A 14801-nucleotide genomic window follows, 5' to 3' on the forward strand; every position below is an offset into this window, starting at 1 on the left:
GGTCTAACACTTTGAAGACTCCTTGTATGGGGCATTGAATCCAAACCTCTAACTTGCTACTCAGCAGCGGGTGTTCTCTGATGGAGGTGATTTGGAAGGAGGGAGCCTGCCTCTTCCTGAGTCGCTACAATGTAGGCACTCTATTTGCGGGGTAGTTGTGGGGGGTGGGGGGGAGAACTCTTCAATTGCTAAACATGCTAGCTTTGTGCAGTGGCAGTATCGTAGCCAATGAGGTTTATGCAAGGCACAGTTACTGCTAAAAGGGGTAAAAAAATATATATAGCTAAACATTTTAGCTTTAATTTTTCTGAAAGGAAATATGCCTATTTTCTTCACAATTTGGAGATTTTTCTTTGGGGCACTTGCTGGCTCCCAGTGAATGCATGATCCCAAAAATGTTTGGAGAAACAGCAAAGTTTCTTTTTATTTATTTTTTTTCTTTTTTGGGTAGGCTCCACACCCAATGTCGGGCTCAAGCTCATGACCAGAGATTAAGAGTCACATGCTCTGTGGACTGAGCTTGCCAGAGGCCCTAACAAAGTCAGCTTTAAAAGTTAAGATAGTTTGGGGCGCCTGGCTGACTCAGTTGGTAGAGCAAATGACTCAGGGTCACGGAGTTCAAGCCCCACGTTGGGTGTAGAGTTTACTTAAAAATACAGTAAGAATAAAAAAAAAAAAAAAACAGATTGTTTGATGTCCGCTGGCCAAGGCAGAAATAAACTTTTCATAAATTCTTTCAATTTCTGAAATGACATGGTTTGTAAGTCACTGATATTCTTGATCAACATTTGAAGGAAATAATCTTTTCATCCTTGGACAACTTTACTTCTTTGAGGCTTATCAGACTTCTGAGTTGTAAGTTACGTGGGTAACAATAGTATCTATTCCATAGAGCTTTTAAGAAGATTGAGAAGATAAAAAGAGCCTATTAGTGTCTGCCATACATTATGCCCCAATAAATGTTAGCTCGTATTAGTAGCTCGGTCAGATGAGCAAGGGTACACAGATAGCTTGCTTCATAGAAATTAGTGCAAGAATTTGGTACTGCACCACGGTTCTGGTATCAGGCTATGAAAACAAACCAAATGAGTTTTATTTATTTTATTTATTTATTTATTTATTTTTGAGACAGAGAGAGAAACAGAGCATGAGCAGGGGAGGGGCAGAGAGAGAGGGAGACACAGAATCTGAAGCAGGCTCCAGGGCTCTGAGCTGTCAGCACAGAGCCCGAAGCAGGGCTCCAACTCACGGAGTGTGAGATCATGACCTGAGCTGAAGTCGGACGCTCAACCGACTGAGCCACCCAGGCGCCCCTGCAGAATTGTTTTTAAAGAGAGGCAGTAACGTGTGCAGGTTGGCACGAAGGGATGGAAGAGAAAGAACAGAGTGGAAGGCAGACCTCAGGTACCATCTAGGCCCGTGCGCTACTTGGCAAGAGAGCAGGCAGTGCCGCCATCTTTACTGGGGTGCCCGCTTGTGTCAGTAATCCGTGAGATGCCTCAGAGTATGAAAGTATATATGGGCCTGGCATACACTTAGGCACTGATAAATGGCCATAAGATAATTAGAAGTAGATTTAAAAAAAAAAAACAACAACTTGTACTAGGGAATTATTTGAAAAAGCAATGTCATGCTATGTTATAGATTCAAAGTCTGGTCAACATTCTGCTGGACATTGTTCTCTCTGGTCCCAGGGCACATCTTACTATTCAGAATTGTTAGCAGGAGACCCTGCAAAATCCAATCATCTGTGCAACATTGTAAGGCTCATTGTATCATGTTTGCAAAAACCAGAAACAAAACATACTGCACATTAAAACAAAAATATCATGTTGTCAAACCCTCATCAGAAAGCTAAACTTTTCTGAAAATTGTACTCATTTCTGGTTTTATTCAAATTTATTAAACTTGAGGCTTGAAAAACAGTAAAAAAATATATCTCAATAGACACAGAACAAGCACTTGACAAAATTTAACATGTAAAATGGTACGAACCCTCGGCAAACTAAGAACAGAGGGAATTTCCTTTACTTGATGAAAAGGATATACAAAAAACCCACAGCTAATATAATATGTCATGGTGAAAGACTAATTCCTTTCTCCTAAGATTGGGTAAAAGGAACAATGTGCAACACTGTAAATTATATTTTTATGACAAATATTCTCACACTTGCCAATATAAACATAAAAAGTCCCTGACAGTACAATAAGCCAAGAAAAAGAAATAAAAGGCATAATTTTAGAAAATAAGAAATAGAACTGTGTCTATTTGCATAGATTATGATTGTCTATATACAAGATCATAATGAACCTATATAAAAGATCACAGAACTAACAAATGAATTTATCAAGGTCACAATGTACACGGTCAATATTCAAACATCAGTTGCTTTTCTTTTTTCTATTTTTTATTGGGAGGGAGGAGCAGAGAGACAGGAAGAGATAGAATCTTAAGTAGGCTCCAGGCCCAGCCTGAGGTAAGGCTCAATCCCATGACCACAAGATCGTGACCTGAGCCGAAATCAAGAGTCAGACACTTAACTGACTGACACACCCAGACGCCCCTCAATTGCTTTTCTAATACCAACAATGAACAACTGAATAAACTTTTTTAAAGCACCATTTATAATAGCACACAAAAATTAAGACATATTGGGTGTAAGTCTAACAAGGAAATACTGATGAAAGAGATCAAAGGTGATCTTAAAAAATAAAGATGTATTTATAGAAGACTTGTCAATTTTTCTCAGATTGATGTATAGATTGAATGCAGTTCCAATCAAAATCCCAGAAGGATCTTTTGTAGATATTTAAAAACTGAATCTAAAACTTATATTGAGAGGTAAAAAATAGACACAACATGGGGCGCCTGGGTGGCTCAGTCGGTTAGGCGTCCGGCTTCGGCTCAGGTCACGATCTCGCAGTCCGTGAGTTCAAGCCCCGTGTCGGGCTCTGTGCTGACAGCTCAGAGCCTGGAGCCTGTTTCGGATTCTGTGTCTCCCTCTCTCTCTGACCCTCCCCCGTTCATCCTCTGTCTCTCCCTGTCTCAAAAATAAATAAACGTTAAAAAAAAAAAATTAAAAAAAAAAAAATAGACACAACAATTCCGAAAAAGGAAAACAAAGTTGGAGGATATATAATCTAACTTCAAGACCTAATATAAAGCTATACTAATCAAGAAAATGTGGTGTTTGCACCAAAACAAACAAACAGGGTTGCCTGGGTGGCTCAGTTGGCTAAGTGTCCGACTCTTGGTTTTGGCTCAGGTCATGGTCTCACAGTTTGTGAGCTCGAGCCCCGTGTTGGGCTCTGTGCTGATAGCACGGAGCCTGCTTGAGATTCTGTCTCACTCTCACTCTGTCCCTCCCCTACTTGCTCTCCCTCAAAATAAAGTTAAAAATTAAAAAAAAATTTAAAAAGACAAATAGATCAATGGAACAGAATGAACAATCCAGAAAAAGACCCACACATATGTGGATAACTGGTTTTCAACAAAAATGTAAAAGCAATTCAATGGAAAAAGGGTAATGGTATGCTGTTCCACACCTAGTTAACAATTATATCAAACTTATTTTCTCCAAATAATACCCTCAATATGACATTTTAAAACAGTTTTTATTTATTTATTTTTGTGTTTTTCTACGTTTTTGTGAGAGGGAGAGAGAGAGAGAGAGAGAGAGTGGGGAGAGGCAGAGAGAGGATCCTAAGCAGGCTCCATGGTGTCTATGCAGAGCCCAATGTGGAACTTGAACTCATGAACCATGAGATCATGACCTTAGCTGGAATTGAGAGTCAGACACTCAACCAATTAGGCCACCCTGGCATCCCAATATGACACGTTTTTGATCGAAAAGCAGGACAATGTTGTAACTTCAGTTTTTGATTTTTGTTTTTTTTTTTTTATTTTTAAAGCAGATTTTGCTTTAAAAATTTTTTCAATGTTTTTATTTATTTTTTGAGAGAGAGAGAGCACGCACGCATGCCCAAACAGGGGAGGGGCAGAGACAGAGAGGGAGATATACAATCAGAAGCAGGCTCCAGGCTCTGAGCTGTCAGCACAGAGCCCAATGCAGGGCTCAAACTGGTGACCGAGAGATCATGACCTGAGCTGAAGTCAAGCACTTAACCAGCTGAGCCACCCAGGTGCCCCTAAAGCAAATTTTGCTTTTAAAGATTAGGACTTCGACAGAGTAACATATTAAATGAATAAAATTTCAAAGGAGACATTCTTCAGAGTAGGTAGAAAAGAATGTACTGGTTTTAACAGCAATTATTTTGGAGAGCTATATGCAACACACATTGGTTTAAACAGCTTCAGTCTTTCGAGGAATATAAATCCTGAATTTGAAATGAACAAGCACCACATTTCCTGTTTACTTCCTCTCCACTATTATTTTGCATTATTTTTTGATAAGACATTTTTCTCTACACAATCTTCTCTCTTACTTCCTCCACCAAACATTCTTGAATCCAGAAATGGTTTAAAACCAGTGGCTCCCAAATGAAAACTGAATTTTTATAGGCTCAGCATTCCAGGTTTTAATACTGTTTGTTCTTTTGTGATGGTCTAGAGAAGATTCTAATTCGGTGCTCTCCGGGGTTTTTGAAAAATACATTTTTTAAACGTTGATTTTTTAATTTATTCTGAGAGAGAGAGAGGGTGGAAGAAAGAGAATCCCAAGAAGGCTTCATGCTGTCAGTGCAGAGCCTGATGTCACAGACCGTGAGATCACAACCTGAGATGAAATCAACGGTTGGACGCTTAACCAACTGAGCCATCCAGGTGCCCCCAAAAATGCATACAGTGATAATACATGTTCACTATTGTGCAGGGAAGGACATAAAATTTAAATGTGTAATGGTGATGCATCTCAAACAGTTTTATTACTTTCCTCTTTACACATGTCCATACATAAAAATTGATAAAAGCAGACAATGAAAGGTGGGTGCTCCTCTCTGTTATTACTGCTACTGAAATAAGCTGAATTTATCTGACTCTTACAGAAATGAAAACTAAGACATTTTTTAAAAAGCAGAGGTATATTAGATATAGGTCTGATTTATTTACCAAGTTGTTAAACAATGTTAATACTATTTCCCTGTGAAATGTTCAGATACAACACAATCACATTTAATGTTATCACTAGCCCTTGAAATTCTGATTAGCCAAGGACCTTCAAGTGTCAGTAGCTGCAAAAGTTAATTATAATCCAATGTATCTAAATCTTATAGATTCTTCCCCTTTCCCTAAATCATCAACTCTTCAGTCAGTTGAGATAGCATGTGAAAAGCACTTAGCCCAGGATTAGGTCTTTCGTAAGTGCTCGGTATTAGGTATTATCATTACCAAGCAAGTATCTCTGGGGAAGAGAAGAACACAGTAGGCAAGTAAATAAGATACTTATCTGACACTTCAAAATGATCACCTTAAACCTATTTACTGAAACCTCTCAGTAGGAGATCACCAAAATACATGGACAAAATAAGCCACGGATAAAAAGGTTAACATTTCTGTCTTAGTAAAGTTGCTACCATAACTTTTTGCTAATATTTCAACATTTCTATAAACAAATAGCAAAAATGTAGGGGTTCTGGCTCATTAACATCATGTTTTACCTCTTTCTCTCCTGAAATGTGAGTTTGTTATCTTGAAAAATAATCACCAATAGTTCTATTATTATTGAAATATGACTGGACCCAAAAGAAAGAGTACATTTATTTGCTATAAAATAAGAAGCAGTTTAGCCTCCAATGAATATAATGGTTATAGATATCCTGCAAGGTGGAACAAAGGTATATAAATTGCAAATCGAAACAATAAAGACCTAACTACCATTATGAGGGACATGACCAATTATATTCACAAATGCTGGGAAAAAGCAAAGTATTTTTTCTGGGAGGGGAAAAAAATAGCAACAGCAGTAGCAAAGACAGCAAAAATGTGACTATTCTTAAGGCTGATGTTAATTGGTCCAGCTGGACAAAGTAAAAGTAGACTTCTAAATTTTCAGAAATCTCCCATATAGGTCAATGCCTAATTGTATTCTCACATTAAACATCAGTGCAAACACTCTACATGCCACCTACCTGGTTAAGGAATTAACAAAAAAATTAGTTGTTATCCTGTACTTGTAAAAAAGGCACTTAAAAAAATCTGTTTCAGTGGCAAAGTAATGTACATATTTATCATTTATCTAGATCCTATAATTTCTCTTCGGGATTAATTTAGATTATCAGAGCAGAGCACCCAGTACTTAATTTTAGTTCCCCGAAGAAAAAGCCTTGTAGTCTTTTCTCCAAATCAACAAAATAATTACATTTAAGTTTAGTTCCTGAAAAAGTTTGTCTAAGTACAATTTACCTAGTTAAAAAATGAGAGCTATATGACACACTTTTCTTTTTTGCCTTAATGACCAGAAAGCTTTGAAATTAATTCAGGGCCCAATTGTAAGGATTAGCTTGTCTCGAGTATAACTTCCCTAAGTGGTCTTATCAATTTTTACTTTATATTCAAATTGCACATACCTCAAATTCCAGTAGAACAATTCGGTAAATAAATGCTAAATAAGTCCATATATATGTCAGGATCATTTGTTGAGCAGTAAAGAAATGTATTCACCAGAGTTTTAAATTGTGGAATAATTAAATAAATACTACACCCAAAAAATTTAAGAATAACTCATCTTCATACGTAGCGGTTATTTGAAGGGAATTTTAAAAAATTCACATGCCTTTGCCATTTTTACTTTAAATTAAGTACTATTACATCACTTACTTTTTCAGTAGTAAACTAACAACCGATCGAAAGTCTTGTAACACAGAACCGAACATTTCTCCTGACGGGTTACCTGTGCTATTCTTAATATGCCAAAACCTCCAAGAAGACTGGCCCAGTGATAGAACGTGCATGGTAAAGTGAACTAGGAGGTAACATGAATCATAATTGTCCTTACACTGGGTCAGGCTGAAGTTTTTGGTTTTGGGGAGATAAGACTTGGAGGAAAGGTGAAGATGGGTGAGCCTGCAGTGTTCTTCCAGCCCAATGTCCATGGGATTTATCTACTAACTGGGAGATTCCAGGAACAATGGCCACTATCTTGAAAGTCCCGGTCAGCCCAGCACTCAGAAATGTATCCATATCAGTTGAGCTGGTCCCACACCCAGGAGGGACTAAGAATTTGGTACACTTGAGTCCATCACCACCAACAACCCACCATTGTACGTTTCATTAACCTGCAATAACAAAACCCTGTAATTTTATGGGAATCAACAGTTTGGACTTTACTTATTCATGGTAGAGCTTTGCTCTATTTGCTAAAAATTGATTAAAAATTAAGCCAAAGTCATTAGGGTTTTTGATTGTTTACTATAGCCTCCAATATGCCATCATTTTAATATTACTAGAAGGAAGTGATTATTCATATTTAATTTAGCTAATTAATAATTTAAGTACATTTTTTTCCAATACAATAAAAGTTTACTAGCTATAATTGTTTAAAAGATGCACAGATAAATAAATCTACTGATTAATAGAGATCATTTGTGAGAAAAATATTTTCCTTACATTATGATGATCCCGTTATCAATGGAAAATGAGTCTGAAGGTAACCCAGCAATATTCCAGGCTCGAATTGTCACTGCTTCTCCCAGGATACCCATTAGAGAATAATCATCAGAGCAGGGAATATCATTGTTTTTGCACAAATTTGTCCACTCCTTCGTTTGGTTCTTTAAGACATACACAAGAGATACAAAAATGAGGCTGGAGGTTACCAAATGAATACTTTGACAACTCCTTGATTATGTTTTATTCCCTGAGTCAACAAACCATTGTTGCAACTGCACCTCAAAAATAATTTATCAGATTTTTCAAATAAAATTATTATTTAGAAGGTCCACTATACATTCAAATGAAAATTAACTATATCCAATGTTAATTTTAGGTAGATCACTTAATAGTGAAGTTGACGTCAGAATGCTGTATCTGAAAAAAACAATTGCCAATTATTATTCTAAAGCTTCACTCGACAAAGTAGTTGGAGACCATCATCTTTCTATATATTTTCTTTAAATTGCAAATAACCAGCAAGCCTTAGTATTATGGCATAAATCTAATTTGAACTGGTAGGGGACTAAAAAATGAAAACCTTTTTTTCTGGCTCTCACATGCCTGGGGAAAGGGACCATGGCAGGACTATCAGGCACCAACAATATGTACCAGGATACACATTGGAGTCTGGGATATCCCACCTAGGGCATAGTTTGCTAGGCTACTCAGGAACCAAAAGGGTACTTTAAGTCCGGGTTCACACTCAGAAAGTTAGAAGTCAAGGTCCAATCTGAGGTTACATGTAAGAGTTCAGAAACAGTGCAAGGCATGACCAGAGGAAAAATATAGGTTAGGAAGAGACGTGGGGAAGGGGCACAGACACACGAGGTGTTGGTACGAGCCCACAGGCGGATGAGATGCTGTGTGTGGAGGGGTGCTGGTAGAGGGGGCATGGTGGGCACCACCATCGCCCTTGGCCTCCTGCTGAGCAGGCTCCACCAACATTCCTTTAGGTTTGCACATGAAAGGTCATGACAGGTTAGGGGGAGTTGATGACTTTTATGACCTTGATCAATCAGTTAGTTTGTAGAATGCCCCAAAGTTGGGTCTCTGTGATGTTCTCTCATGATTCAGTTCACGTTACCCATCTTTGGCAACAATATCATAGAAAATGTAGTCGTATTCTTCTAATTGCACTCAATCAGTGGTACAAGATTTCAGACTGTTCATTTATTGATGATAGTGATTTTTATCACTTGATTAAGCTGTTGCCTGCCAGGTTTCTGCCTCATAATTGTATGATCTTAGGTATAATTAAATCTTCTTTGGGTGGTGGGACACAAGACACTCAGATAGATGAAAGGCAGAACTCTTTGTTACTTACACTGCCAAATGGGAGAAAGCTGCCACACCAGAAATTGCCCCCAGATACAGGGTAACAGCAAGGTGAAACTGTAGGAGGCAGTTATATATGCAAGCAGTATGTGATAGGGTTAGCTATATTGCCTGGGCTTCCTAGGGATTGGGTAGTTTGAGTAATTCCTCAGGTACAGTGATGAAGGATCTTCAGGTGTTATGTATCTGAGGTCTGCTGGAAGCTGAGTGCCTATTATAAGCTGCAGTATTAGAGCCCGATACAGGAAATGGTTGCGGTGAGGGCTGAGCAAACTACCCACACAAAGGAATTCAGAGTTTTTATTATGAATCAAAACTGAGTTAAGGCAGTACTTGTCTAATATTGGATTACAGCCTCTGCATTGCTTTTTTCCCCTTTCCCTTTGTAATTAATAACATTTCGTGGGGAGATACTCATAGCTGAAAATATCTAGGTTTTGTCAGGCACTCATTCTTTTAAATTTATTAATTCATGTCAGTATAGATCGACCTTTTTCTATTATCTTGGTCTGTTTTCTACTCACCTAAAACATGATATTAGTTTCAAGAAAAGAGACCTACTTGGTCTCTTTTCTACTGACCTATAACATGATATTAGTTTCAAGTGTACAACAAGACGATTCACTCTTTGTATATATTGTGAACTCATCACAGTAAGTTGTCGACATCCATCACCGTAGTTACAAAAAGGTTTTTCTTGGGATGAGAACTTTGAAGATCTACTCTTGCAGCAACTTTCAAATATATAATACATCATTATTAACTGTAGTCACCATGCTGTACATTAAATCCCAGGACTTATTTATTTTCTAATTATCAGTCTGTACCTTTTGAACCTCTTCACTCATTTTGCCCACATCTTTTATTCAATGAGTTATGTTACTATCAGTATTTATTGCTGATGTGGCCAGTGGAAGTAACGTTAAACTACATTTTATGTTCCTTTTACACATCCCTATCATTCTTTGGGCACTTCCTTACTTTGCTTTAAAAGGATAATATCCTATAATCGAGCCCAAAGATGATCTTCCTATTTTAAGTTCAGCTGATTAGCAACCTTAATAACAAAGTCCCTTTGCCACGTAATGCCACATATTTGTAGGTGTGACACTGCAGGGCAAACAATGGGGGGCAAAAATGTCACCTCTTAGGAGCACTTAAACATTATCATCTGGCTTTCTGTTTGGGTTGGCTGTTGTTACCAGGAACGAGTGGTGTGGCTGTGTAGGGAGGAGGGGTATCAAGCATTTCCGGTTTGAATTTGGCCTTCTTATACACGGTTCCTACTGGCCTGTTTTGATCTCTTTGTTGTCAGGCTGTGGGGCGGCCTGTAGACTTTGGGGGAAGATCTGAAGGCTTCGTCAAATATAGCTTGATGCTGGTCTTGGCAGACTAGTCAGAGATATGGGAAAGCAGTAGCGAAAGCGAAAGCAATAGTTACTGTTCATCGTTGACAGGTATGGTATGTTACCATAATTCTGGGTTAGAAATTGAAGTGGCCCAGTTACATATCTAAAGGGGTATAGTGGCAGAGAAGAGCTGAAATGAACACGAGGTGCTCTGAACAAGCATCTCTACATAGAAGCCAAGAGCCTTGCCTAATACTCTGGTGGTACACTGGATAGTAGAAATTTAAAAAGTGGCCATTAGGAGTGTCATCTTGGAGAAAACAGCCACCACCACCACCACAACAGTTTTGACTTTAACCGTTGGCCGGAAAAGTGAAAAAGTTCTAATTAATTCAACTCTAGGGCTTATAGCACGACAGGATTCTGTTTTACAGATGGGCATGGGCACAGCAGCTGAAGTACTGCGGGCCCCATTATCCTAGAAGAATTGGAGTTGTCTGTGTTTTATTTATAGACAGAACCAGAAATTTTACAAAGGGGTTGATGAATAATTAACAACCACTCAGATGAAGCTTGGAGGGAGGGGATCCAGCTATTTATGGAGGGCTCTTGGTATCCAGAGGTTTTGATGCGAGAAAAGAACCAAAATTGTTGTGAAGGCTTTTTTGTCTCAGCTGGGTTTCCCAGAAGCAAACTCTGAAATGAAGATTTATGTGAAGTGATTTATTAAAGAAAGGATGTGAGGGGAAGCAGTAAGAGGACTGGGGAGCAGCTAGTAGAAGGTGAGGGATCAGCCAGCACTGTGCTGCAGGTGGCTTCAGCTGGTCCCACAGGGAGTGTGAGTTACTACTTAGAGTCGTTCCAACCAGCAGGAAGGGACACAGACTCTCATGCTCCCACTCCTGTCAGTCTTTCATCCAGGCCTGCCCTCAAGGGAAATAAATCTCAGCAATTCTGGCTCTCCACGCCCTGGGCAACGTGAATTCTAAGAACCCAAGGGAAGTTTGCCAAAAAAGAGCCACAGGCGCTGGTTGTTGGACACGGAAGCTCAGGAAGCCAGGAGGGCATCTGGGCAGACAACGAGTTGCCACAATCACCTTCTGCTTACTACTGAATGGGAAACTTCCGATGGGGTGTGATCTGCCAGCTGCCCTGACCCACGAGAGGATCAGAGCAGGACAGAATGAATTCATAGGAAGGAACTGAGACAACAGCGACTCATTAAAAAAGTTAAAGTCTAGGTTGCTATAGAGAAGGGGGAAGAGAGGAGGCAGAATCCATCAAAGCGGTGGAAATTTGAAGCAGAAAACACAGTATTTGCCTTCTTTCTTTCTTTTTAATGTTTATATACTTTGAGAGAGAGCATGTACGTGTGCGTAAGCAGGGGAGGAGCAGACAGAGAGGAGAGAGAGAGAATCCCAAGCAGGCTCCACACTGTCAGCACAGAGCCCAAAGTGGGGCTTGATCTCACGAACCCGTAAGATCATGACCTCAACACAAGTCAACAGTCAGATGCTTAAAGACGCTTAACTGACAGAGCCACCCAGGCGTCCCTTGGTATTTGTTTTCCAAGGAAAGAATCTATTTGGTTCTAAGCCAGCTTGCCTTTTCCTCCCCTAAACTTTCAGTCTCTGAAGTGATTTTTGAAATAATCCATTACTGAAACTCATAGGGAGAAGTTGATTAAACACACACACACACACACACACACACACACACACACACACACACAAAGATGTAAAAAATCCTGGTATCTTTATAGTTGTTTAGGAACTAAAATTTTATCATCAGGGTCTACCATTTCATGTTACCTTTTGGAGTCAATCTTTTTGTTTCTAAAACAATTTGATTTCAGAAGAATATTTGATATAGCATCTTCTGGCTATCAAGCCAATTTATAGAATAACTAAGATACACAACTACAAATCACTTGGAAACACTTCACTTCCCATACTTACCAAAAAAACAAAAAGCAAGCAAACAAAATCCTCTAAGATGAGATAAGTGCTGGCTATAACGAGAGGGTCAGGAAGAGACCTTAGAAATCAACTAGTATTCTTTACCTGTCGATAGTTAGATGTAAAGGCGCCAAGGTAAGCAACAACTCCTGAGGAAATGAGGATATCACCTGTCAGGTTGATGTACAACTGGCCCAGCTCCAGAGCTGTAAGGCTCCATCGCGTTTTCTCACCCCCAAGGCCTCCAATCAACTGCTCGGCTCGGTCTAGCTTTTTGCTGCACAAGTCAACCTTAAAAGAAAAAAAAAAGTCAGCTTTTCTCAACATCCACAAGTAAAATAAATTGAAAATTCTGCAAGATTTTGCCCTCGGAGATAAATTATTTTTTTATTTACAAACTTTCATCTGGAATTTTTTTAACTCTTTAAAAAAATGTGAGCTATGTCACTTTCCAGCTACGTCAAGACTGAAAACTCCATGACATGTTTTAAAATGTTCATAATAAAGTATGTACAATAAGCATGTATAATAAAGTATATACAGTTTATGAAATTCATAATGGATATTCATCATGTAGTGCAAGAATATCTCTATTTTCTCATTTTTAAAATGTTTATTCATTTTTTGAGAGAGAGCGTGAGCGGGGGAGGGCAGAGAGAGAGAGAGAGGGAGACATAGATTCTGAAGCAGGCTCCAGGCTCTGAGCGGTCAGCACAGAGCCTCATGCAGATCTCAAACTCACAGACCATGAGATCATGACCTGAGCCGAAGTCGGATGCTTAACCTCCTGAGCCATCCAGGCACCCCAAGAATAGCTCTATTTAAGGAAATGATCTACAGCAGGAAATACTGCAATTTAGTTAAGTAATAAAGAACTTTCTCGTGAGTATGTTCTTCCTCCATTTTAAATACTCTAAATGTATTTTGTTTCAAATATTCCATCAAAATCTTCTCCTCATCTAACTTATGGCTGACTTAATGATAATTTTGTTTAATTTTTTTAAGTTTATCCATTTTGAGAGTGAGCACGCACGTGCCTGCACAAGTGGGGGAGGGGCAGAGAAAAGGAGAGACAGAATCCTGAGCAGGCTCTGCTCCATCACTGCAGAACCCTAAGTGGGGCTCAGACTCACAATCTGTGAAATCATGACCTGAGCCGAGATGGAGAGTTCAATGTTCAACCAACTGCACCACTCAGGCACACCAACTTAATCATGATTTTAAAGGTTAAATGTTTAAAAGTAGTAATAATTTATGCTTACTTGGAAGCATAATTTTCAAGTTGTTAAATTGTGTCAACCTTGTCACACACTTGCAATTAACCTTCAATTAGGACATCAATCAATAGCTGAGAGCCTACTTTGTGCAGAAGACTGTCAACCAAATTTGATTATATGTAATTGAGCAATGTGATTAAAAGAAAAAGGATAATTATGACGGTGGAAAACTTGGAGAAAAGCCATTTCAACCCATGCAATGGCAATATTCCAGTAGAATGCCTAAATTATTTTAGTTTAATTTTAAATGACTTAGCATCATTATTCTTGGATAAAAACAAAACTAAGTAAAAGTTAGCTTAAGGTTCAAAATAAAATGAATTACATGAAGAGAAGTAGTAAACAGCTGATAAAAGCAGAGACTTGTAGATTATTGTGGAGTAAGAATTTCGCTTATACTTTTTCCTAATGCATTAAAAAATTTTGTTTTAAATGTTTATTTATTTTTGACAGAGAGATAGAGAGAGAGGGAGGGAGGGGGAAGGGACAGAGAGAAAGGGGGAGAGTGGATCTGAAGTGGGCTCTGTGCTGACATCAGTGAGTCTGATGTGGGTTTCGAACTCTTGAACCATGAGATCATGACCTGAGTTGAAGTGGGACACTGAGCCACCCAGACATCCTTCCTAATGCTATTAATATTGATATTAAAGGGGCACCTGGGTGGCTCAGTCAGTTGGGCATCCAACTTTGGCTCAGGTCATGATCTCACGGTTTGTGGGTTCGAGCCCCGCGTCTGGCTCTGTGCTGACAGCTCGGAGCCTGGAGCCTGCTTCAGATTCTGGGTCTCCCTCTCTCTCTGCCCCTCCCCGACTTGTGCTCTGTCTCTCTGTCTCTCAAAAATGAATAAATGTAAAAAAAAAAAAAAAGTTAAAAAAATATTGATATTAAATAAATGCTTTTAGACCAAAAGATATAAACTACTAAATTAGTTTATCTAAAGATAAGTTTAAAAAAGCAAATGGTATGTAATTGGTAAAAATTTTGGTACTTCCTAAATTTAAATCCTTTCTCTTTTAATTTTTCTTCTTTTAATATCTTCTGTCTTCCTAGTTTCCTTCTTCATTCTTTTTCCAATAATGTTTATAATCAACTGAATCATGTCTCAGATTACAATAAAGTTACCATCAGAAATTACTAAGTGAAAATATTTTAACTAAAATTTTTCCTCCAAAAGCAGATTTTTGGTCCACATATAAGCATATGTTCATTTTACATGACCATGATTTCTAACATTTTATCATGAAAGATAAAAGTTTCAAACATATAGCAGAAT

General features: G+C 38.5%; 1 protein-coding gene and 1 pseudogene across 2 annotated transcripts in view; one reads left to right on the forward strand and one right to left on the reverse strand.

The window, feature by feature from the left end:
• Positions 1 to 14801, reverse strand: part of DNAH7 (dynein axonemal heavy chain 7) — a 270159-nt gene that overhangs the window by 93869 nt on the left and 161489 nt on the right. For both annotated transcript variants that reach the window (XM_030328070.1, XM_030328069.1), the window contains 2 exons: positions 12357 to 12542; positions 7565 to 7728 (listed from right to left, as the gene is read on the reverse strand). In XM_030328070.1, the coding sequence (XP_030183930.1) occupies positions 7565 to 7728; positions 12357 to 12542 (350 nt within the window). The remainder of the gene's footprint in view (positions 1 to 7564; positions 7729 to 12356; positions 12543 to 14801) is intronic.
• On the forward strand, positions 200 to 331 carry LOC115522491 (annotated as a pseudogene).

This window comes from Lynx canadensis, chromosome C1 (genome assembly GCF_007474595.2).
Source record: "Lynx canadensis isolate LIC74 chromosome C1, mLynCan4.pri.v2, whole genome shotgun sequence".
Taxonomy (NCBI): Eukaryota; Metazoa; Chordata; class Mammalia; order Carnivora; family Felidae; genus Lynx; species Lynx canadensis.